Genomic DNA, 24,547 nt, shown 5'->3' on the forward strand with positions numbered 1-24,547 from the left:
TTATTTCTTGTTTTCTGTTCTTTGGAAGTATTCTGTAAAGAAAATAGAACACATTTATTACTCTCATGGGTGATTACATAAAGGGAAGGAACATTTTCTGTTGTTAGAGTACATCAGTTACAGCTATCATCTTACCATTTTTTATTTTCCTTGTAAGATTGATCAAGCAACTAAAATGCTATTTAAAACTTCATTAAGTTTAGAAATACTTGTTTGCCAATGTGTTGATGTCGTGGTCTCAGCCTCTACTTGGTAAGGGCATTTGTAACTGGAGAAAGCTTCCTCAACCAGAAGTCTCACGCGTTGTTTTCAACGCATTCTTCTCCTTCATGGGTGCAGTTTTCATGGGACTTGTCCGGTCACTGGATTGTTAGTCTTCCCTGTGCTTAATCTACATAGGGCCTAGAATGCTCTTTACCGTCATTCTGGTATTACACTGTACGAAAAGGTAGTTTACTTCCTGTTTCTCTAACTCTCCATGTAGTGCTTTTTGGCAAGCCTATAATAGTTGCAAGGTAAATTTGCTACCATTGTTGGAATTTCTTAATCTGTGAAATAAATTCATTGATAGATTTTTAAGGCCCACTCTAGTTCTAAAAGCTATTAGTTATAATAGTAATATTGTGTGAGTACATTTTATAAAAAGAGAGCATAAATCTATAAGAAAAGAAAAATCCAAAAGAATAGTGTCAGAACAAGGGAATACCTGAACAAACGAATAAACAAAAGTAGCAAGAAAGTAGAATAGAGAGAAGCCAAATAATAAAGGAGTCATAACATTAGTTAATGTTTGTAGACCTGTGTTACCATGTAAATTACTCCAACAGGAAACATAACCAAGGACTTTTTCAAGGAATGTCATAAAACCATACAGAATATTCAGTGAGAATTATTAAAACAAAATTATTATCTAGAATAGAAGATATTGGTTAATTACTAGTATTCAAATATTTTAGAACTAGGATATTTTATGTAGTTTTTTCATCTAATTCCAGAATTTGTCTTTTTTGTGCCCCGACTAGTCCGACACTTTTTCTGTGCTAAACTCACTGTGCTGGTTACATTCTTCTGACAATCAGTCCTTTCCTGTCATTCTTACCTTATAATTGGATAGAGGAGAAAGTGATGACAGCGTAGCATCTGTGCACTGTGAAGCTTAGGCAGTGGGCCCCAGCCTGTGCAATACCGAGCATCCATTACTTTATTATTTTTATATATTGTTCTTTCTACCTTTTTCCTAAGAGAATTTAAGCAACATACATTATCTCTAAAGAAATCTTCCTCTGTGACAGTGAAGTTTTTATCCACATAGCAGTAACTTTTTTCTTGTTTGATGTGTGTGGTGCTCCTTGTGAAATATACGAATGTGCAGTATCATGGTGGTATTCTTAAATTGAGAGCTACTATTTTAGCCTAACTTGAAGTATAGTTTATGTCAGAAACCCAGGTTGAGTGAGCTTTTTTCTTATTGGTAGCAAAAATGTCTGGTATAAAACTAGCTACATAACAGATAGTTTTGGGTTCAGATAAAAAACTATGAGGAATTTTCAAAAGTTCATAGAAGTATTTGTACTATTATTATTATTATTATTGCATCTGGCCTGTACAGGGATCAAACACTGGACCTTGGTGTATATTATCTTTTAATTCTATTTTCCGCAAACTCTTTGAAGACTCCTCATATTATGAGCAGAGATTATGTTAAGACTTTCCTAGAGCTTATTCCATTCCTTTCCCCATTTTTTCTTATCTTCATTGTAGCCTTCAGCAACGTCTAGCAGATAACCACAACATAATCCCTTGCACAGAGTTGAATCCTCATCTTCACTGCAGCACCAGCAGTATAACTTGGACTGCAAGTTGCTACAGATACTTTGCAGGCCTACACTAGAGCAAGAATATAATTCACTGGTCAAGTAATGGCCCAAGTCATTTACTTCTTGATTTGGGACCTTTGTTACTTAATTTAATATCTGTACTAATGAGGACGTTTTAATTTAAAAGCTCATTTTCAGGTGTTTATGTTTGAAGTTAAAATTGTCAGTGTGTTTTCTGTTTTTACAGTAAATGTATATACCTTTCAAGCACAAAAAGATAACTGTTAATTCATTTTTCTTTTTAGCTTAGTTTTAAGAAAAATAAACTCATTCTTTTTTTGATTTAAACAAATAGCTTGGTTGTAGTCAGTAGTTAACTTGCACCCTGTAAAATCATGAAGTCTGCAACATTGAATCGATAGGCTGTTACAGCTCAGTCAAGACTCAGCTGTCTGTACATATAGGCAGCATCTCAGAATACTGAAAAACTTTGTAAAAAAAATGTTTTTCTTGTATTTTATTAGCAGGCATTTTTTTTCTCTAGGTGATTTTGAATTGTCTGTAATTTATACTCAGATGCTTTTCTATCACACGATGCCATTTAAAACTATAGCATATTATTTTTGCTTCCTAATGTATCGAGAAAAAATTGCCTACCTGCTATGTAAGAACAAAACAAAGAAAAAAAAGTGTAGGAAATATTGTGATTTCTCTTAATATTTATTGTAAAGGTTAGGTTTCTCTTTGGTGTAGCAGAGTAAGGAATACTAGCCAAGGAGTCAAGAGACCTTGCTTTCTGGTCTTGGCGTAGCCGGTAGTTAACATCATGTCCTCGAACAAGTCATTTTATCTCTCTCTTTGGGCCTTGGCAGCGTATTCATCACACCAGAAATTGGAACTAAATTGTCTCCAAGGTTCCTTCTAGTTCTAAAATGCTGTGATTTATGTATGAGTTTCTTTTTAACATGGCTTAGTTATTTCTGTGGTATGTGTTGTGCATACTTAAATTAATTTCTTTTAATTTTAGATATGATGAATGGATTAAAGCTGATAAAATAGTGAGACCTGCTGATAAAAATGTGCCAAAGATAAAACATCGGAAGAAAATAAAGGTAAGTACTTATTTTGCTACATATCATTAGCTCTTAATTAATGAACTTTTCCTCTAAAATGGTGCAATTAAATGTGTGTGCTTTAGTATTATTCTTAGTGTTACTCTCTTGAAATAGCAGATTTGTCAAATGCTAGATTTTGTTAAAATTAATTTTGTCAGGTTGTGGAAAGCATTTCAGAAACAGTAGTAAGTGATCTCTGAGGCTTTTTCAGTCCTAGCACTGTGTAAGGCCGTCAAACAAATTTCACTTCTTTCCTGCCCTTCTAGTCCCCAACTAAGAGTCATAGAGCAGTATGGCTAGGAGACATGGATTATTGTAATAGCTGTAACCCATTCCATGGAAGAAAAAACTCATTTGAAGGCAGAGGAGAACGTGTCCGACAGTCTTCTTTTCTCATCTTTTAAAAAAAAAATTTTATTTTATTTATTTATTTTTTAAAAGATGACTGGTAAGGGGATCTTAACCCTTGACTTGGTGTTGTCAGCACCACGCTCCCCCAAGTGAGCTAACCGGCCATCCCTATATGGGGATCTGACCCATGGTCTTGGTGTTATCAGCACCACACTCTCCCAAGTGAGCCACAGGCGGGCCCTTAAAAAAAATATTTTAAATTGTGAATTGCTTTCTCATTTTTATCTGACTGTAGGTAATGGCTTAGAATATGTTCACAAGACCCTGTTAACCATGGGGTTCTACTAATGAGGAAAATTAATGTTACTTTCATGTATGGTGGAATTTCTCTTAGTCATTCTAAGACTAAATGTTTCTAAATGGTTGTTCAGAATGTAGAGCACTAACTGGGTTTCACAATATTTTTTATCTTTTAATGACTTTTTATACTTTGAATGGTATATGTAGTTTAGATGCTTAATTGTTCTTCTGAAATTCAATCTTCATATTTATTCAAAGTAAGGAGCTATTTAAGTTCTCTAGATACTGAAAGCTTCCCCCTAAAGTAGTTATTCTTTTCTCACTGTAAATTGGGTCCATGTTTTAAAAATTTCAGTGTAGCAGCCTAGTACTTACAACTTAGGATCTCTGAGACCTCTTTTCTTGTCTTGGTGTTTACTGGAAAATATGTCTCTATTGAGTTCTTGGCCCTTCCCCAGGCATATTGAAGTTCCCAGTCCTAAGGGAAAGAGGCATGTGACTTTTGAAAAAGCTTCCTGGGTAATGTTCTGTTATTGCACGTCCTTCCCTCACTTATCTCCTCTTACTCTGGAAGCCACTATTTTAGAGGCTGTCCTCTGACAGCCATTAAATGCTGTATTTGAACTTGGACTGGGGTGGTCTATTTCTGCCTTCCGCATGCATGGTAGCTGGTGACCTCTGGGATAAAGTAATGAAGTGTTGAAAAGACTGCAGTAGCAGAAAAATTGGAAGAGCACCAGTCATTGATAGGCTGTGGTAGTCTGTCTACACATACGCCTTCTCTGTGAGTTGTGAGAATTAAGCCTAGATGCTTTAAAGCAGTGGATCTCAGGCTTGAGCATATATCAGAATCACTCGGAGGACTCCTTGAAACTCAGATTGCCCAGCATCTCTGATTCAGTAGATCTGGGATTGGTTCTAGGAGTCTGCATTTCTAACACGTTCCTGGAAGATGCTAAAGTTGCTGGGCCAGGGACCACGCTTGGAGAACCACTACCCTACGGCATCTATTATACATGTGAAGAGTCAACTTTTCTCTCATGCATCTGGAATGACACTAGCTAGCTATGTACTATCCTTAGGAGAATTGTGAAAATTGCCCCTCAGATGTTATCGTGTGACTGTATAAAAGGACTTCAGAATTGTTTACTGCTAACTCATGCTACAGAGAGCTTGTCTAAATTATTTTTCCTATAAACTACTTTAAAACAAATTTTAAAAGTTGTTTCCAGCAAATATGTTAGGTAGCCTTTGCTCATCTATTTGTGAACAGAGAATTTGAGAAAATTTCTCATTTTTTTACTGAAACATTAATCTGTTGACAAGGTAGGAAGGTTGCTCCTGACTCAGTGTACAAAATAGATCATTTCTTTAGAGTTTCTCCTAGCTGTCAACTGAATGGAAGTACTTGGAATTTTGTCATTCTTAATCCACATTTCTTAATGAGAGTGTTAGAGATTTTAAAATGATTAGGTTTAAATTGTAATTCTCTTTTTTAGTGAAAATTTAATTTAAACTTTCACTATTGTAATTTAATTTTGAAGAATTTATAACAACAATTATTAGCAGTATGTAGGTTTGCTAGTCTTAATCGCCTGATTGCTAATGTGATTCCCACTATTAAATTGTATTATAAATACAAGAAACTGTTATTCTGTAGTGTTTTGTTAAATAACTTTAAAAAATCTTTGGCTGTTTTGAGGGTATTTTTGTATTTTTTATGTTAAACATTTAACAGTGTATTTTATAATTTTCAGTTAAAAATAGGTATTAACATCATTACTAATAAATGTCTCATGATAAATTATGGCTAACATGAGATGCTTTTTCCCCCCCCTTAACCTTAGAATAAACTGGACAAAGAAAAAGACAAAGATGAAAAATACTCTCCCAAAAACTGTAAACTTCGGCGCTTGTCAAAACCACCATTTCAGACAAATTCATCTCCTGAAATGGTATCCAAACTGGATCTTACTGATGCCAAAAACTCTGATACAGCTCATATTAAATCCATAGAAATTACTTCTATCCTTAATGGACTTCAAGGTAAACATAAACATTCTGTTGCATGCAAGTATTTGGTTTTAGTTTTTATAAATCAGATTTTATAAAGGTAATTCAATGACATTATCAAATTGTTCTTTAACCAGAATTTTGACTTGAAATAAAATCGATCCTCGATTGAGGCCTGGTAATCTTTCTGTTATTAGTAGATCCAAAGGCACCATTAAACTTTACTTAAAATTTAGTGTTCACCCTATAATAGTTACTGTATTTTTTTTTTCCAGGTATAATCTTTTCTGTTGTCATGGAAAGCATAGCTTGTATTATATAATATCAGACTATAAAACTATACTGACAGCTTTTTTGCAAATAATAACAAACTGGTTATCTTGATTATGTCTATTATGATTTTTTTGTGTGATGGTGTTATTGCTTAATGTTTAAGGCAGAATGAAGTCAAGTATCATAATAAAAGCAATGAGGACTGGTGGGGGAGATTTATTAAATCTGACTGGCAGGGAAATGGGGATATCTGATCTGTGAAATAAAGTAAAAGAATATATCTCCCTAAAGATATTTTGTTTTTCTTATAACTTGAGAGTTTTAAAATTATTTTGAATATAGTAAAAATTGTTTTTTATCTCTTATTTTGGATGGATATTTACATGAACTTATTCCTCCATAAACCAAATGCTGTATAATATTCCAAAGTTGATTTTAAAAAGTTTCCTAATGTGTCTGACATACAGAATCGTATATGGAAAATACACGTATATTTTAAGGAACAGTAATAATACAGACCACTAGTATGTCTCCATAGCAGTGAGGAAATAGTGTTTACTTAAAAGTTTTTGATATGTTTCCTCCCAGAAGTAAATACTAGCCTGACTTTTGTGTAGCCATTGCTTTATTTTTCTTTAGAATTGAATTATCTATATATATTTCTAAAGAGCATATTGTTTAGTTTTTTTTTTTTTTTTAAAGATGACCGGTAAGGGGATCTTAACCCTTGGCTTGGTGTTGTCAGTACCATGCTCTCCCAAGTGAGCTAACAGGCCATCCCTATATAGGGATCCGAACCTTTGGCCTTGGTGTTATCAGTACCACACTCTCCCAAGTGAGCCACAGGCCAGCCCTTTGTTAGTTTTTTAAAAACTAAGCAGGAGGCTTATGCCTAGCTTTGTAAGAAAGCTTGGATGAAGGCTCCCTGAGAATGTTATCTGAATAAATCTCTTAAGTCATATTCTGATTTCAGGTTCTACTTCTGAGAGTTTACCAAAGGCCCTCTAGGGAATTCAGTGGGACAGGGTCATAAGCGTGTTCTGGGAGACATAGGGGCTCATGACAGAGTATCTGACACAGTCATAGTAGATGACTAGAAGGAACATGCTCAGTGGAAGTGGTAGGCCACTTTGTATTTTCTGATTCTAGTCTTATTGTGATTTACCTCTAGCTTTCAGAAGTAGGTCAGAATGTTTCTGCTGTGCAAAATGATGTTGTGAACTGATCCATGCAGTATAATGTACAAATCTTTCTATATCAGTACATTCTTATTTACTGAATAGATGTATTGTAATTTATCTAATAAGCTCCTAATAAAAAGACATTTAGGTTAGTTCCTATGTTTTTCCTATTACAGTTCAACAGTGAGCATCATATTGGCATACTTTTTACATTTCAAATGATCCTCTTCATATTTCTCTTTCATGGAGAATTTTTATTTTATTTTTGATGACAGATCAAATTCAAGACATTTCAGATATATCCAGTTAAAAATGATCATTCATGTGAACGCATGTATGTATGTCTATGTATATGTAAGGAAAAATTGATCCTACTTGTGAGTGTAGAACACAGACAGCTAAGAGCCTATCTCCTTGGCCTGAGATGGGCTGGGAATAGGACTAGAAGGTGGGTGATAGCTGGAGTTCTGTGAGGATATTGAATGTCTTCAAAGAACAGACTTCTACATTCTGGCACTGAAGATCCCTTATGGTAGGATCCCTGATGACTCACACTAATCCTCGTTGCTCGTAGCAGGATAAACTTCACAACAAAATAAATCAACAAATAGTATATTATTAAGAGATGGCAGTAACTGTTAGAAGTAGTAGTTATAGCACTTTGGAGGCCATTGAGGGGAGAAAAAGAGAAGCTGTTGGTTTTTCATTCTGAGTCTAAATTTGTTTTTAATTGTGTATATGTTTTGCTTTGATAATTTAAAAAATGCAGCCATTCAGGAACACATTGTAAAGATTTAATGTTTTAGCCATCTTAATTTTATCAGTAGTTTTTTACACTTAGCAAATTTAGCTAAAGAACATGCTTAGATTTCTCAGTAGAGTGTTCTAGTTCAGGTTCTGGAGTCAAATGACTTAGATTTATATTATTTAAATCTTGAATTTTTCTTAGCTTTTTGGGGTAGTTTAACCTCTAAACTCCATTCTCCTGATCCGTAAAATGGGACTAGTAACAACGTGTCCCTCACAGAGTTATTGTAAGGATTGAATGAGGTGATCTGTGCAAAGCATATGAAAGCACCTGGCATGTAGTAAGCTCTCAATAAATGTGATCTTAAAATCATAATAAAAAGCTATTATTTTTATACCTAATTGAATTTATTTGCTAAAAAGGAACATTGAAGAAATAAATTCTATAATTATTTTTGTATAAGGTATGATAAGTTCTTATGTCCATTTAAAAAAATACCGTGGAAATCCATTGTTCACAGAATTTTTGAATAATCATTATTGCATTGAAAAATGAAGACTAAAATTTTGTTTGTTTGTTGTGGTGGCTGACCTGTACAGGGATCCAAACCCTTGACTGTTAGTACCACGCTCTACCGAGTGAGTTAAATGGCCAACCTTACAATTTTATAAGAATACTGACTCATATAAATTTGGAGAAGTTTTTTTCTTTTTTATAATCAACTTTATGGAGGTATAATTTATATAAAATAAAATTGATGACTTTTATGTTGATAGTTTGCTGAGTTTTGGCAAAAGTATAGAAAGGAAGATCATAATAGTAGAACAATCATGATAATAGAACATTTTCATCATTGTCTTAACCTCTTTGAAACTCAGGTTCTTCACCTGTAAAATGGGGATAAAAGCTGTCAACCCGGCATGGCTACTAACTTAGGAACTAATACATAAAGTATCTGGCATGTAGAAAACAATGCCAGTGTTTTTATCATGCTCATTGTTTATTTTCTCTTATTTTCTAGCTTCTGAAAGTTCTGCTGAAGACAGTGAGCAGGAAGATGAGAGAGGTGCTCAGGACATAGGTAATAATAGCAAAGAGGAATCTAAGATTGATCATTTGACCCATACCAGAAATGATCTTACTTCAAAAGAGGATCAGAACGGGTCATCTTTGCTAGAAGAAAACAAAGTTCATGCAGATTTGGTAATATCCAAACCCATGTCGAAATCTCCAGAAAGATTAAGAAAAGATATAGAAGGATTATCTGAAGATACTGATTATGAAGAAGATGAAGTCACAAAAAAGAGGAAGGATGTCAAGAAGGACACAACAGATAAATCGTCAAAGCCACAAGTGAAACGTGGTAAAAGAAGGTATTGCAATACAGAGGAGTGTTTAAAAACTGGATCACCCAGCAAAAAGGAAGACAAGGCCAAGAATAAAGAATCGCTTTGCATAGAAAACAGTAGCAACAGCTCTTCAGATGAAGATGAAGAAGAAAAGTTGAAAGCAAAGATGACACCCACTAAGAAATACAATGGTTTGGAGGAGAAAAGGAAATCTCTACGGACAACTGGTTTCTATTCCGGATTTTCGGAAGTGGCAGAAAAAAGGATAAAACTTTTAAATAACTCTGATGAAAGACTTCAGAACAGTAGGGCCAAAGATCGAAAAGATGTCTGGTCAAGTATTCAGGGACAGTGGCCTAAAAAAACACTGAAGGAGCTTTTTTCAGACTCTGATACTGAGGCTGCAGCTTCCCCACCCCATCCTGCCCCAGAGGAGGGGGTAGCAGAGGAGTCACTGCAGACCGTGGCCGAAGAGGAAACTTGTTCCCCCAGTACAGAGCTGGATAGACCAGTGCCAGTCAGCATCGATAGCAAACCTATTGAAGAGAAAACAGTAGAGGTCAATGACAGAAAGGCAGAATTTCCAAGTAGTGGCAGTAATTCAGTGCTAAATACTCCTCCTACTACACCCGAATCACCTTCATCAGTAACTGTAACAGAAGCCAGTCGGCAGCAGTCTTCTGTGACAGTATCAGAGCCACTGGCTTCAAACCAAGAAGAGATTCGAAGTATCAAGAGTGAAACTGATAGCACAATTGAGGTGGATAGTGTTGTGGGGGAGCTCCAAGACCTCCAGTCTGAAGGGAACAGCTCACCAGTAGGCTTTGATGCGAGTGTGAGCTCCAGCAGTAGTAATCAGCCAGAACCAGAACATCCTGAAAAAGGTGAGGGAGGAAGAGCATATGTTGACTTATTTTAGGATTTCCCCTCTTAAAGTTTTGGTTTCACAGTATCTCTTGTTATACATGAGGCATTTAAGTGATGTACTTGTGTGAACATGGTAAAAATGGAAGTTTGAAAGGTAATTTAAATATGGAGTGGTGGGATGCATTTAAAAGCTTGAGAAGGCTTTAAATGTCCTTTGCTTGAGCCATCCATGACACTTCATTAGTGGATCAGAACACATGCTAGAAATTGCACCCAGGCCCAAATCCAAATCTCTTTGATAATCGATTATATACACTGGTGGACTATATGGCATGAGCAGCTTAAATATATTTCTGTAACATTGTTTTTGCAATTGTAATGTGCAATTTCTCACAAACATTTTGATTTATTGACAGACCCCTCCACCCTTAACCAAATACTGTATGTAGGGGTTTGGAGCAACCAACTGTCCAGGCACTGCTTTCCGCAGACAACCGTGTCAAACTGATTTTCAAGCCTGACTAACTTGTGTGAGTTTGTAAAGGAATTTGATGCTTTCTTAGATGCATAGCTTCCAAATTAAAGGACCAGTGTGTGTGTTAATAACCTACAGTAATACTTTTTTGATTTTCCTTGAAGTTGTTAAAAGTGGAAATTCAAATTAGTACTTTCCAAAAGTATTAGTGCCTTTTGATGGTGCCATAGCTATACTTCTGTCATCATTTTTCTCATAAACCACTTCACTCAGGTATCTTTAAATCCGTATGTACACTCTTGGCTGACACTTGGCTTTGAAACACACTTTCCCGTTGTAAAGGTAGAGCACTGTTAGTGTATGTATTTTATATAACATGTCAGATTTTAGTGTGCTAGCCTTAGGCTTTTAGCTAATCTTAAAGAGATGTGGTCTAGATCAGATTAGTTAATTCTACGTTTTCTCACAAATCTTGACTTAAAACATTTCTGTTTTTAAATAGTAAAAAACACAGTTGCAATTAAAGTGGGATGTTCTTTGTTTTTTTCACTTTCCAACTACTGTGATTGTATTTGTGTACCATCCTATCTTGTATGAAGTACCCAGGCATGAATAGGGTAATCTTCAAAATGAAGGAAATCCTGTATTACGGAAGATTAGATAGGCTTTCAACAACGATATAAGATTTTATACCTGTGGTTCTTAAGAGGTGGTAGCCTTATGTTCCTCATATCTTAAGAGAGATTCAGATTAACAAAAAAAGAGTTTTGTTATCTTGTCTGCTAGTAGACTAAGTCAACACTGACCTTTTGAATCTTAATCTAGACTAGTTTAAAAAATAATGGAACTAAAAAAAAAAAAAACTTGAGAGTGACTCCCCAATTTAGAGTAAGAGAAATCATCTGCTTTATCAGATAAAAACATTATTCTATGTATTTTTTAGAATTTATATCTCTTTAGAAATAAGTTCTTAAGCACCTTATTTCTTATGACCTCATTTAATAAATTTGTCTACTATGAATGTCAGAGAGTCCACATTATATTAAATTTTACTATTTATATTTAGTTTTTCCTTCTAATTTAGCCTACATGAAGGTTTTTATTTCTTAGTATCTAAAAGTGTTAGAATTAAACTTTCTCGAAGAGAAGCCTGGCAGTTATTTTTAAGATTTGGTGCTTCAGTATACTAAATATCTAAGTCACCTGTCTTATGTTTCACTTAAATTGTTATATTAAAATAACCTTAGGAAAAATAAGATGTGACCCATTAAAAAAGAAAATTAGGAAGTTGCTGACTGTTAATAGCCTATCCTGTTTTTGACCAAGGAAGACATGTTTTCTACACTGAAGGTTGATTTTACTATTAGTAAACCAGACATGGAACATTAATTTGTAGCAAACATGGCATAATTTTATCCGAATATTAATTTATATAATGTATTATAGTATCTGACATTGGAACCAAATGGAGATAGCACTTTAGTAGTCTCTGGAAAAAAAGCTTGTTTTGTATGTTGGAGAGGAAATATATGTAATTAGAAAGACATAGAAACATAGCAGATGCTAAGGACCAAATGAATAGTACAGAAAAATGCTACCGTTTGAAGTAGTGATTAATCATTGAAGCCTGGAGCATGAGGGAAGGACTTAGTGAAGGTAAAGGACGTGGGCTAGTCCTTGAAGAAAACATTTATTTACAATATTTGGGATAATTTTCCATCAAGCAGATGAGACATTTCTTAGAACTGCTATGCTGGATTTGTAAATGATATATGTGCTGACTAACTGGTGCCATGGTAGCTAAGTTATTCTTGAAATAAATTGGTAAAAAAAAAAACCAAAAATGAATTACTGCTAAAATTTATCCCATTAATATCATTATATTATTTAAAAATTATGTTAATATCATTATAAGACATAATGTCCTTAACATTTTAACCTGTAATTAAATCTTAATATTTTGGTTTTATTGAATCTTAACAAACTTCAGCTTTTATTTTCAGCATATGTCCATTTTTTAATTAATAGACTCAAAACTCCCAGAACTGTGTTGAGAACTATTTTCAATTTGTATATGATTTTTCTAAGAAGGGTGTGCATATTTTATTTAAAAACCCCTAACTTTGGTTAAGTGTAAGAATTCAGCTTCATTAATGAGAGTTTATTAAAAAATTATAGTAATTTCTATGATCATTTATAAACTCATACAGAACGTGTAGTTTCAGAATTGTTCTGTGCTTTTAAAATGTGGAATTAACTTATACCTAGGGAATGTTTGATTTTATTTTGTGTTACTTACTTTCTTTCCCATCATAGCCTGTACAGGTCAGAAAAGAGTGAAAGATGCTCAGGGAGGAGGAAGTTCATCAAAAAAACAGAAAAGAAGCCATAAAGCAGCAGTGGTAAACCACAAAAAGAAGGGAAAAGGCAGTAAGTGTGAAACCTCTTATTCTTAAAATATGAAAATAATAGACATATTTTTCCCCCATTAAGAAAAGGGTATTCCGGATATGGGATGGTTCAATATTTTTATTTTGTCTTTACCCTCAAAAAAGTCACACATAGGTAAATTCTAGGATTAGGGAAGTTGGTATTATTTGGCAGTGGTATTGATTACTGATGAATGATCAGGTAATCCTTTTTAAAATAATAACCAATGTAATGTAAACATCAACATGTTTTTACCATTATGTTCCACAGTTCAAGTGGAGACTTGCTATTATATGTTTCACATATTATGAAATGCTTCAATTATATATTATTTTATTACGATGAAATTGATTGCTTAGTAATTCTTCAAGGCAAAATCTGCATAGAATTAAATAATCAAGATAGCTTTAGAGCTGTAATTCCAGCAACTCCAGTGTATGGCATTTATCTTTGGTTCCCCAAACTGTGTGACCTGAGAGCAGCTACAGGCAATGCTTTTGCTAAGTATGCTCCAACTAAAGACTTAGCAATGACTCTGTTCGTCAGAGAGTATATATATTTCTCCTGAGGGCTGCACATTTTATCTCTCTTTTGTAGACAAAGTAAGAAGCAGAAAATATGTAAAGAATTTTTTTTCAGGTTCCCCACACTGACCTCCTGCTGCTCTTCCAGGAGACTCCTGCCACCTCCACTGCCTGACCTTTGCTAGCAGCCGGCTTGGCTGCACTTCAGTGCAGAAAAGGGTTATTCGGCCAGCTCCCCGAGGTTCTGCTGAGCCCATATGACTTCCAGGCGGTGAATATGGCGTCCCTCGGGGCCCCGGGCGGCTGTGCTCAGCAGGGCCATGAAAGCCCGGCTGAGGCAGGCCACTGTGTAGAGTGGGGCCAAGCCTCGGGTGGCTTAGCTGTGAGTTGCCAGGGGTTCCAGAGCAGCAGTGGGGGAGCTGGGAGGGGATTCATATAAGATGTGTGTAAAAGAGTGGTGGAGTTTTCTTCTTCCCAAAGTACTGCAGTGGGAGGAGTTGCTGTGTACCTCCATTATGATTTCACTATCTGGAAAAATTTCCAGTCTTTGAGAGCCTAACTATTCTTTTTTTTTTTTTTTTTTGGTGGTGGCTGTTAGAAGAAGAATCAGTAAATATATGCCAAATTGGTCATCAGTTATTTGGTGTAACTGTAGGATATTTCAGAAGTGGTTTTTCTTACACTGCAATGTTTTTAGTTTTCAAGACTTTGCCATTTACATGACATTTCCTAAGAGGGCTCATCTTCAACTAGTCCGTTAATATATCCATATAATTTAGAGACATAATGTTGATTGTAGTCTCCCATTTTAATGATTAGGCTTCTGCCATGCTAAATCAAATAAGTTAACTATTCTCTGAGAATAATTTAATAAAGTGAATTAACTCTGATAGAATCTAAAATAATACTTTGTATCCAGAAAGAGGTAATTTATGGAAATACTGATTCTGTTATCTATTCACATGGCTAGCTGTCAAGGTTAAGTATTTTCATTCTAGTATTTTGGAAGCTTCATTAGCAAATGCAGATATAACATAATTGTTACACAGACTTATGAATTCTTCATAAACTACTGAATATATTTACCAGGTTGAAACTGATGGTTTATTTTAGTCAATAGTCAAGCTACTATGTAGGATTACTCAAGAAATTCATTATATAGGTCAAAATTTAGAGTTTATTCCCAAGGAATTTTTTATTGAATATGGTGATTGTGCATCATTATTGTTTGTGGCTGAAGGAGTAGGAAAGTCTTACATGCGCACAATCTAAAGTATAGAAATTACTGAGTTTCTACAGTGAGTCATTTTTAAGGATACTGTGTTCTATTTTATATATTAACATAATACAACAAAAAGCCATTCAGATGATTTCTGTATATTTGACAATCTGCCAAGCATAATGGAAGATTAGTGTGAGTGATTTAAAAATATATATATTATTGGCAGTTCAGGTAAGAAGAGTTTTTTTGTTTTTCTTTTTTCCTTAATTAAGATGCTGCTGCATTTGTATGTGATTGTCCAGGTTTATAGGCAGGTTGTTTTATTGCAGTAATAAATTCAACTGGTTAATTTTAAATTATTCACTAAAATCTGTGACAAATTTATTCTTACCTTTTTTGTTTAGTAATGTATTTCTTCTTTTTCTTTCAGCAAACAGTAGTGATAGTGAAGAACTTTCAGCTGGTGAAAGTGTAACTAAGACTCAGCCAGTCAGACCAGTGTCCACTTCAGTGAAGTCTCATAGCGCCAAATCTCCTGCGAGGACGCAGCCTCCGGGAAAATGTGGGAAGAACGGTGACAAGGACTCTGATCTCAAGGATCCCAGTAATCGATTACCCAGAGTTTACAAATGGAGTTTTCAGATGTGTAAGTGACACGTGTCAGATGGACAGTTAAGCAGTAGAAACTTCATCTTAGTAGCGGTTGATGCCAGTTCTCTGAAAAAGAGGCTGCACTGAACCTCAGAGACATGCTAACCAGTCATAATATATAGACCTTATTTGGCTCATGATTTGAATGAAATTGCTGAAAGAAAACTTTTAAGGCTGTCGAGACAAATATCATTGGCTAGATATTTCTCATATGTGAGGAATTTACTTTTAAATGATCTGTTGTTAGGGGTGAGGAATGGATGGGAATACAGATGCGACAAGATTTGCCATAAATTGATAAGTGCTGAAGCTGGGTGATGTGTACATGGGCTTCGTTATACTTTTCTCTGAAATTTTGTGTATGTGAGACGTTTCCATAAGAAGGAGCTTCTCACACAGGGAAATATCTCAGGTGTTCTTAGGAGATTGAAAACTTGCCTTAGAGCTTTTGGAAACATTCTTCCTTTATAAAAGTTATACACACTTATAAAAATCCCCAAAAATGACAAAAAGGACAGAAGAGAAAAATTTACCCACAGTCCTGTCACTCAAAAATGTGTACAATTTTAACATTTTTGGTGTCTTTCTAGTCTTATTTCTAAGTATGATTTTTTTAGTGATACATTGTGGTGACACTGTGTGTGAATGTGGAAATTTTAGGTCATAAGGTCTTTAATTCTGGGCATACTCATTCATTCAACAAATATTGTGAGTTTATTATGTGCCAGGGTTCTAGGCTACAGGGAGAAAACTTAGTAAATGCATATTTAGAAGTCTTAGTTTTTTAGTTTGTCTACCTTGACCTTATTCTATAACCATACTCTATGTTCTGTTTTATATGTTAAAATTTTTCCAAAAACACATATTAATGAAAGTTTTAAATTCCCAGCGGACCTGGAAAATATGACAAGTGCAGAACGTATCACAATTCTTCAAGAAAAACTGCAGGAAATCAGAAAACATTATCTGTCATTAAAATCTGAGGTAGCTTCCATTGATCGGAGAAGAAAGCGTTTAAAGAAGAAAGAGAGAGAAAGTGAGTATTTTTACCTTACTTTACTTAAACATAAACCAGAGTTTAAGATTGCAGTTAGACTAACTTGGGTTTATGTCCGTGTATCCTCAGGCAGGTTCTTTAATCCCTCTGTCATATTTTTCTCATCTATAAAACGGACAAAATTATCTCAAATAAAAAAATGATCTCCAGTCATAATGGTCATTTTCATGGAGCTTACAGTCTGCCCCCAAAATTCAGATAGGATAATTTCAGATAGGGAGAAGCACCAAGAAAATAGAGTGATGTGAAGGCATAGTGAGGATAGTTACTTCAGATTACAAATGGTCAGGACATTGTTGTTGAGACCAGAGGCAAGGGGAAGCGAGATAATTTCACATCTAGGGGAAGAGATGTCTCAGCTTGCTAGGGCTTCCATAACAAAATACCGCAGACAGAGCGACTTCAACACAGAACTATATTTTCTCACAGTTCTAGAAGCTGAGAGTCTAAAATCACAGTGCCAGCAGGTTTGTTTTTTTCTGAGGCCTGTCTTGTTGGCTTGCAGATGGCTGCCTTCTGGTTGTGTGCTCATATGGCCTCTGTGTGTGCAGAGAGAGATCTCTGATGTCTTTTTATAAGGACATCAGTCATACTGGATTAGGGCCCCACCCTCCCTTATGACCCAATTTACATCCCTGTCTCCAAATATATACAGTCACATTGGTAGTTAGAGCTTCAATGTAGAAGTTTGGGGTACACAATTCAGTCAGGGCTGGCCGGTTAGCTCAGTTGGTTGGAGTGTAGTCTTGTAACAATTTAGTCCATGACAAGTCCTAGTCAAAGAGATTAGCAAGCGTCCCTAAGACAGGATTTCTCAGGCTTGGCAGTATTGACATTCTTTGCTGTGGGGGGGCTGTCCTGTACATTGTAGGATGTTTAGCAGCATCCCTGGCCACTACCCACTAGATGTCAGTTTTGCCTTCCCATCCCCAGTGTGCATCCAAGTGAAGATATTACGTTTACAGTAGAATATGTAAGTTTGTAGCTCAGGGGAGAAGTCAGGACTAGAGATACAATTTTTAAGTCATTGGCATATCTATAGAACAGGAGCTATTGCAAATGGTTTTTAAAGCTCTAACACTTGTGTAGATCACCTAGGAAAGAAATGTGTATAGAAAAGAAGGAAAGCTGGGACACACCAGCTTTTACAGGTAGGACTGAGAAAGAGAAGCAAGACTTGAGGACTTGATTTAACAGGAAAAAGGAAAACAGGAGAGGATGGCCAAGAAAAGAAAGTATTTGAGAAGGTGGGGGGTGGTCGTCTGTGTGAAATGCTGTTGAGAGGCCAGGAAACTTAGTGGGCTTGACAAAGTAGGGGTCATTGGTGAGCTTTTGAGAGCATTTCCAGTGACTTGCGGAGATAGAGCTGGATTGAAATTGGTTGTGGATAGAGGGGGAGGTGAGAAGTAGAAACCATGACCCTAAGGAAATCTTGAGTTTTGCAGTGAAGGGGAGCACAGAAATGGGACAACAGGGGTGGAAGTAAAGAGACAGTGTCACATATTGTAAGCTTGTGACTTTGTCTTCTTGTCCCTCTTCTGCCATTGTTAATCTCCTCTGAAGCACTTTCATTTTCTTTTCCTTTGCGTGACTTTTAATTCTTTAACTCTGTACCTTAATTTTTCTAGGCTTTTGGTTTGTGGGGTGGTGGGTCTGTCTGTCTGAGTTATAGAGTATTTGAAAACAGATTGAATGTTAATATATAGAAAGTATATACAGAAGGATTCTGGCAAAGGAAGGAGATCTGGGTTTTTTATCAGCTGGCCAGTATGGGGATCTGAACCCTTGACCTTGGTGTGACAACAGCTGAGCAACTGGCTAGCCACAGGGGTTAAGTTTTATGTGTTTGATATCACGTAATCATTTAAAAATAATTAAAATCAGTTATAGTTAACACACCGACTCAGTGCTTTTCCTAAAGCTCCCACTCTTGGATAACCAAAGCCTTTTTACACAAGTTTTGTATGTAATAGACATCTATCCAGAAATAGCTCTTTCAGAACAGTGTGTTGCAGATATGGTCACCACAGGTTCTCTGCAGGGAATGATTTTGCTGAGTAGATGCTTTCTTTGAGGAGTTAACATTAAAAGTCAGTACCTGGGCTGGCTAGTTAGCTTACCTGGGAGAGCATGGTGCTGACACCCCCAACGCCAAGGGTTCAGATCCCTGTACCAGCTAGCCACCAAAAAAACCCAAAAACCATTTCCTGATTCCTAAATACTGCTAAAAAATCAGTAGAAAAGTACTTACCTGCATTGCAAATCAAATAAGGTACCATTCTTAGAAAAGGAAATAAATATATATATATATATATGTGTACACACACACACACACACACACACACACACACACGCACGCGTATAAAACTAAAACCAATGCTGGGAAAATTACAGTGAAAATTTTATCTCTATGCATTGCTGGAAGCATTGGCACAGTTATCTTGTAAAACATGACTGTGTTTGTGTGTTTGGAGAACTAGATAATTCCAGTTCTAAGAATAAATCTTAAGTAGAAATATGTAGCCACAAGCAAGTTTATTACACTAATATTTAAAATAGCAGACAGAAATCATTAAGTTGATGGAAAATAAAGTGGACATTTAAAATTTATAATACACAAAATATTCATTGCATTGTTCTTGGTAACAGGAAGACTAGGAATTAAATAAGTTATGGCTCATAAATGTAGTGGAATACTACTCAATTTTGAAAAGAAAAAGAGATGATGTATTTGTAATGATGTAGAACATTCTCTTAATATATATTGTTATAAAACAGGAGTGCCCCTCTGCGTGGCCTCTAACCCTCTGCACAGCCTCTTCCAGGAGGTCCTCACCTGGTTTCTGAGCTGGTTGGGAGGCCATCCTGACAAACACTGCCCATTCCACTCACCCTCACTGCACCTGCTCCATATAACCTGGACCTGGGATACAGGGACAGGAAGAAGAGAAAGTATTAGTAGGAAAAAAGAAAAAAATATGTCAGACTCAGCTTTGGGACATCCAACCACAAAAGAGATTGTATATAAATGTATATCGCTACCATATGTGATGGAAAGACTTTTTGTTTCCCTTTCCCAAAGAAATAAAATGGAGAAAGTCAAATATATATATATATGGAGAGAGAGTTAAGTAAAAAGACAAGAGCGATACTATAATATGCTTACACTTGTGTTTTTAAGTGTTATATATACATTTTAAAATTTGCATATCGTATCTCTAGATTCTAGAGACAAAATTCCTCTAGAACAGGGGTTGCAAACATTTTCTATAAAGAGACAGACAGTAAATATTTTAGGCTCTGTGGGCCATGTGGTCTCTGTAGAAACTCCTCAACTCTGCCATTGCAGGTATGAAATCTCCCATGGGCAGTGTGTAAACAAATGGGCATGGCTGTGTTCCAGCACAGTTTTCTTTACAGAACAGAAGGGCCAGATTTGGCCCTGGGTGATAATGTGCCTGTCTTTCTCCTAGGGATTTTTTAAGACTATAAAGCAACTGGTAACAGTAGGGAGGGAAATTTGGGTGATAAGGAGGGTCCTGGATGAGAGGGAGATTTGCTTGTTCACCCCTGTACTGAATAAATTTTTTTTTACCTGTGCATGTGTTCCTTAAAAAATACTCTTTTTTGATCACTAATGTATAGCAGTGAGAGAATTTCCCCAAGGAAAATAACTAATGTGTTGTTTGTTTTGTGGAGGAGGGTGTAGTAGTTGAGCTGTGGACTCTAGTTTCAACTTTAAGAAGCAATTAGCCTCCCATTCTAATCACCATTTGAATTTACAAGAAAACTCCAAATGTCAAAAGACAGGAATTAATGGAGGAAAAAAAGATTTTTGAGTGGGTTACAGATCTTTCCTATTTGATTCAAAGCTCTTTTTGGCATTTGCTTCACTATTAGGAAAGGGTATTCTGCATTTTCTTTCCATGTCTCAGGGGCACACAGACACCTTATTCCCCCTCCGATCCGCACAGGTCTCTCGTAGTTGTGTACTATGTAGCTTCTTGAGATGCCCTAGCTTTTCCTTTCTTTACATCATGGTACCGTAAGAATTGACTGCTCTCGTAAGCTAAATGATTTTGGAGAATACAACAGAATTTTAGTTCAGAGGACTACTGTTTTCTTTCTATTGTTAGACAGACTTTTTATGAAGCTCTTGGTTTGGTCTCCTTTTTCCTCAGGTGCTGCTACCTCCTCATCCTCTTCTTCACCTTCATCCAGTTCCATAACAGCTGCTGTTATGTTAACTTTAGCCGAACCGTCAATGTCCAGTGCATCACAAAATGGAATGTCAGTTGAGTGCAGGTGACAGCAGGACTTGCTAAAGCACTTTGCACTTAATGGCTGTTGAGGGCCACGTCTTTTTTTATACTGCACAGTGGCACAAAAAAAATATCAGACAAGCACTATTTTATATTTAAAAATTGTTTCTTGACAAGCTGACTTGGCACTTAAGTGCACTTTTTTATGAAGAAAAAGTACAATGAACTGCTTTTCCTCAAGCAATAATTGTTTCCAACTTGTCTGGGAATTGTGTGTCCAGTAACTTAAAGGCCTTCCACTGTGGCAAATGGAGGCTTTTCACTGCCTGTAGAGACAACACAGCAAGTGTAGTGATGGGGTGGGCCAGGACATGTTAAGATAACTCACTGTATATGTATTCCCTTGTATTTTGTTAAAGCTGGAACATTTGATATTTTTCCATTTATTTATGAAAAAATATGAACCTATTTTCATTTGTACAAGCTAATTGTTTTTTTAAAGCAAGTCACCTTAGGGTGGCTTTAATTGTATAAGTCAAGCACATGTAATAAATTCAAAACCTGCAGTTAACGGGATATTAGACATCCATCCTGGTAACCAAATATTAAAAATTCTCTTTAAAAAAGACTGAACATGTTTACAGGTTTGAATTAGGCTAAAAGGTCTTGCAGTGGCTTTTCATGCCCCTTCAAATTGGAATGGAACTACTGTACTTTGCCATTTTTCTATAAATCAGTATTTTTTTTTAATTTTGATATAATACATTGTGTGAAAAAAGAAAATGGCTAATAAACTGTATTAAATCTTAAACAATGTATAAAGATTGTACTTAGCCAGTTCAAAGTGTATATTTATTCATAATGAATTATAACAGTTATATTTTTGTGTTTTCTTGTAAATGTTTTTTTCCCCCTTAAATACAGATAATTCATTTGTATTGCTTATTTTATTATGAGCTACAACAAAAGGACTTCAGGAACAAGTAACTATTAGTATGGTTCAAGGTTGTTGATATGATCTGTCCCAAAAGGATGGGTGTTATTTTAAGTATAAATAGCTAATTCGGGTGGTAGGCTTATAAAATATAATGCCTTGTATAAAATCCAAAATGAATGCAAAATTATTTTCACTTGTATTGACTTTATGTTGTGTGATTTCAATCTCTGTTCTGTTTGGCACTTGTATTTAATTCTTCACCTTTGTAAGACATTTGTATATTGTGGATGTGTTCATTCAAGCTATTTAATACCTGGCACTGTTAATACACAGTACTTTACTGTACAGACTGTTTTACTGTTTTAATTGTAGTTCTGTGTACTTTTTTTGGATGGGGCTGGCATGTTTTGTTTTTTTCTGGCAATACGACGTGAGAAATTCGAAGCATTTTGTTGTAGATGCTAACGTGTCAGAATCCTTTACATTCAACTTTTCTAAGAAAAGCATTTTCGGTCTTGTGTGTGCTTACAGTAACTAATTTTGTTGAAAATGGTTTCAAGTTATTCAAATTTGTACAGGACTGTAAAGATTTGTTGACAGCAAAATGTTGAAGAAAAAGCTTATAGAATAAAAGCTATAAAGTATATATTAGGATCTGCAAACAATGAAGAATTATGTAATATATTGTACAAATGTAAGCAAAGGCTCTGAAATAAAATGCCATAGTTTGTGATTCCTTGATTTTGTTTCTAAAAGATTAAGTAATTTTAGTTTATTTCTGTATGTGACAACTGATTGGAACATATATATCCAGCATGTGTTATCACAAATCACAAGGTGTTAATTGACATATGAAAAAGAGAGTATTCTACCTATAAAAATTAAAAGTCTGGTAACCAGATAAGGGATTTATTAGGCATTCTTACAACTTTGCATACACTATTTTGCTTGAGTTCGAATGTAAATATTTTTCATTTGACTGGGACGTTTGTCCAAAGAAGAAATTCAAGCAACGTTAAAAAGTTTTTTTTTCCTTTAACACTTGAAGAAGCCATTATCACCAGCTTTTTTTTTTTTCTTTTAATTTAATTGGACCTTTGTGGGACGAATACTTCAGTGCACTCTGCTTCATTGCACGTTGGAATCACCTGGGCATTGTTAAAATAGCACTCAAACCCCAACCCTCAAAGACTTGTACTTAATTGGTCTGGGGTGGTACCTGGATGTTGACCTTTTTTTTTTTTTAAAGGTCTGCAGTGATTTTAATATGCATCTGTACTGAAAACTGCTATGCCCCAAACCTTTAAAAATCAGTAATCTAGTTTTTTGGCCCCATTTAGTGGACTTTCCTGTCCTTAATATGAAAAGAAAATAAGCTTTTTTAAGGCCTAAAAAGCTGAAGTGTACATAGTTTTAAAGCACTTTTGGGAGGGCCCTTTATTTTCACACAATTTAATTTTTAAGGGATGCGTTTTTACCTTTATAGAACAGTGCTTCCCAAAATGAGTTGCTTGAATACCAGTCCTTGGAAATGCTATATACACCACATTCCCATCTTAAAGATTTCATGATATTAGCATATTAAAAACTTGGAGAAGGCCTGTGAAGAGACACCTGGCTGAGTAACTTCCTTCACTCTACTGTTTCAATCATCTGATCACGAAACCTTGTTTTTCAAGGAACACCTTAGTATTACCTATTGGGTGTGTTACAGAAACAGTGCCCTAGTGGGCATGATGACAAATTTTGTTGTGAGTGGAGATTTTATTCCCTTGGGCCCCTCTGTCCTCCTCCCTGCCTTCTTGCCCTTCCCAGCTTCTCCAGAGGGTTTGAGAATTTCATTATTCTTACTAGAATTTGCCCTAAGTCTACATACACCTGACCACCTAAACTGCATTTTTTAAAGTTTACAATATATGATATGTTTTTTACAGTGTTCTTTTTTTCCTACTGAAATAAACTTAGGGTGGGGTCTTGTTAATTTTCTTAACCTGGGGAGATTTGGGAAGAGGGGAGCAGAATCCATTGAACTCCTTATGTTTTCTATAAAATTGTTTTCATCTGTAGTTTTCTATGAAAAGAGCCCTTATATTTTAAGAAACTCTCAAAGGGGCTAGGGATCACTAAATGGTTCAAAGTACTGAATGCAGTGAGGATATTTTTAAAACTATCTCCAACCACAGCCTCTTTCACCTTTATTATTTTCCTCTGGAAATATGTGCTATGTTTCATTCTTTCAGTCCATTTTCCCACCTTTTTTCTCCTAACTTAAACCTGCTCTGTAGGGATTTGGGGCTAACATCATATGAGAGGTTATGCATGTAAGAGCTGTAATATTTCAGAGGACCAGTTTCATGGTTTAGCTGTGGAAGCAATATAAGACAATAAAACTAAGTGCTGAATTATAGGGTCGGGGAGGACAAGAGCATAAGAGTGTAAAGGAGGCAGTGCAGGAGCCTACAGGAGTTGCGATGACTGATGTTGACATGAAGGAGATGCAAACCTTAAATCAGCATATGAGGGAGATTCACCTGAAAATGGGATTATAGGCTAGAGTGGAGGGGAAGAGTCTGGAAGGCAGGCAGAATGGGGTTACAGATAGGAGACGATTCTTGGAATAATGTTAGAGAGTGGAGAAGAAATGGGATTGGGAGACATTCTGAGAAAAAACGAATAGAATTTCTTCACTGGACTGTGTTAAGACATACTTCCAGTTGCATCTCATGCATGCATAGATGGATTTTTCTCATCTTTGTGAAATATCCGAAGATCGAGATTGTGGTAAACCAAAGCAGGGGGCTCAGTAATCAAAAGCAGAGTCAGGGCCCGTGGCTCACTCGGGAGAGTGCGGTGCTGATAACACCAAGGCCACGGGTGAAGATCCCCTCACTGGTCATCTTAAAATAAAGGTCAAACAGTTGAATATTGTGGGTTTTTTTTTTTTTAAGTAAACTTGCTGACGTCAATAAAAGGTC

At 35.7% G+C, this 24,547-nt stretch overlaps 1 protein-coding gene across 3 annotated transcripts in view; it reads left to right on the top strand.

Moving 5' to 3' along the window:
- Positions 1-22,313, top strand: part of ARID4B (AT-rich interaction domain 4B) — a 126,115-nt gene extending 103,802 nt beyond the window's left edge. For all 3 annotated transcript variants that reach the window (XM_063082675.1, XM_063082677.1, XM_063082676.1), the window contains 7 exons: positions 2,845-2,929; positions 5,431-5,629; positions 8,820-10,031; positions 12,806-12,919; positions 15,096-15,311; positions 16,206-16,352; positions 20,555-22,313. In XM_063082675.1, the coding sequence (XP_062938745.1) occupies positions 2,845-2,929; positions 5,431-5,629; positions 8,820-10,031; positions 12,806-12,919; positions 15,096-15,311; positions 16,206-16,352; positions 20,555-20,682 (2,101 nt within the window). In that variant the 3' untranslated portion in view covers positions 20,683-22,313. The remainder of the gene's footprint in view (positions 1-2,844; positions 2,930-5,430; positions 5,630-8,819; positions 10,032-12,805; positions 12,920-15,095; positions 15,312-16,205; positions 16,353-20,554) is intronic.
- The last annotated feature ends 2,234 nt before the right edge of the window (positions 22,314-24,547 follow it).

Source organism: Cynocephalus volans, chromosome 18, assembly GCF_027409185.1.
Source record: "Cynocephalus volans isolate mCynVol1 chromosome 18, mCynVol1.pri, whole genome shotgun sequence".
Taxonomy (NCBI): domain Eukaryota; kingdom Metazoa; phylum Chordata; class Mammalia; order Dermoptera; family Cynocephalidae; genus Cynocephalus; species Cynocephalus volans.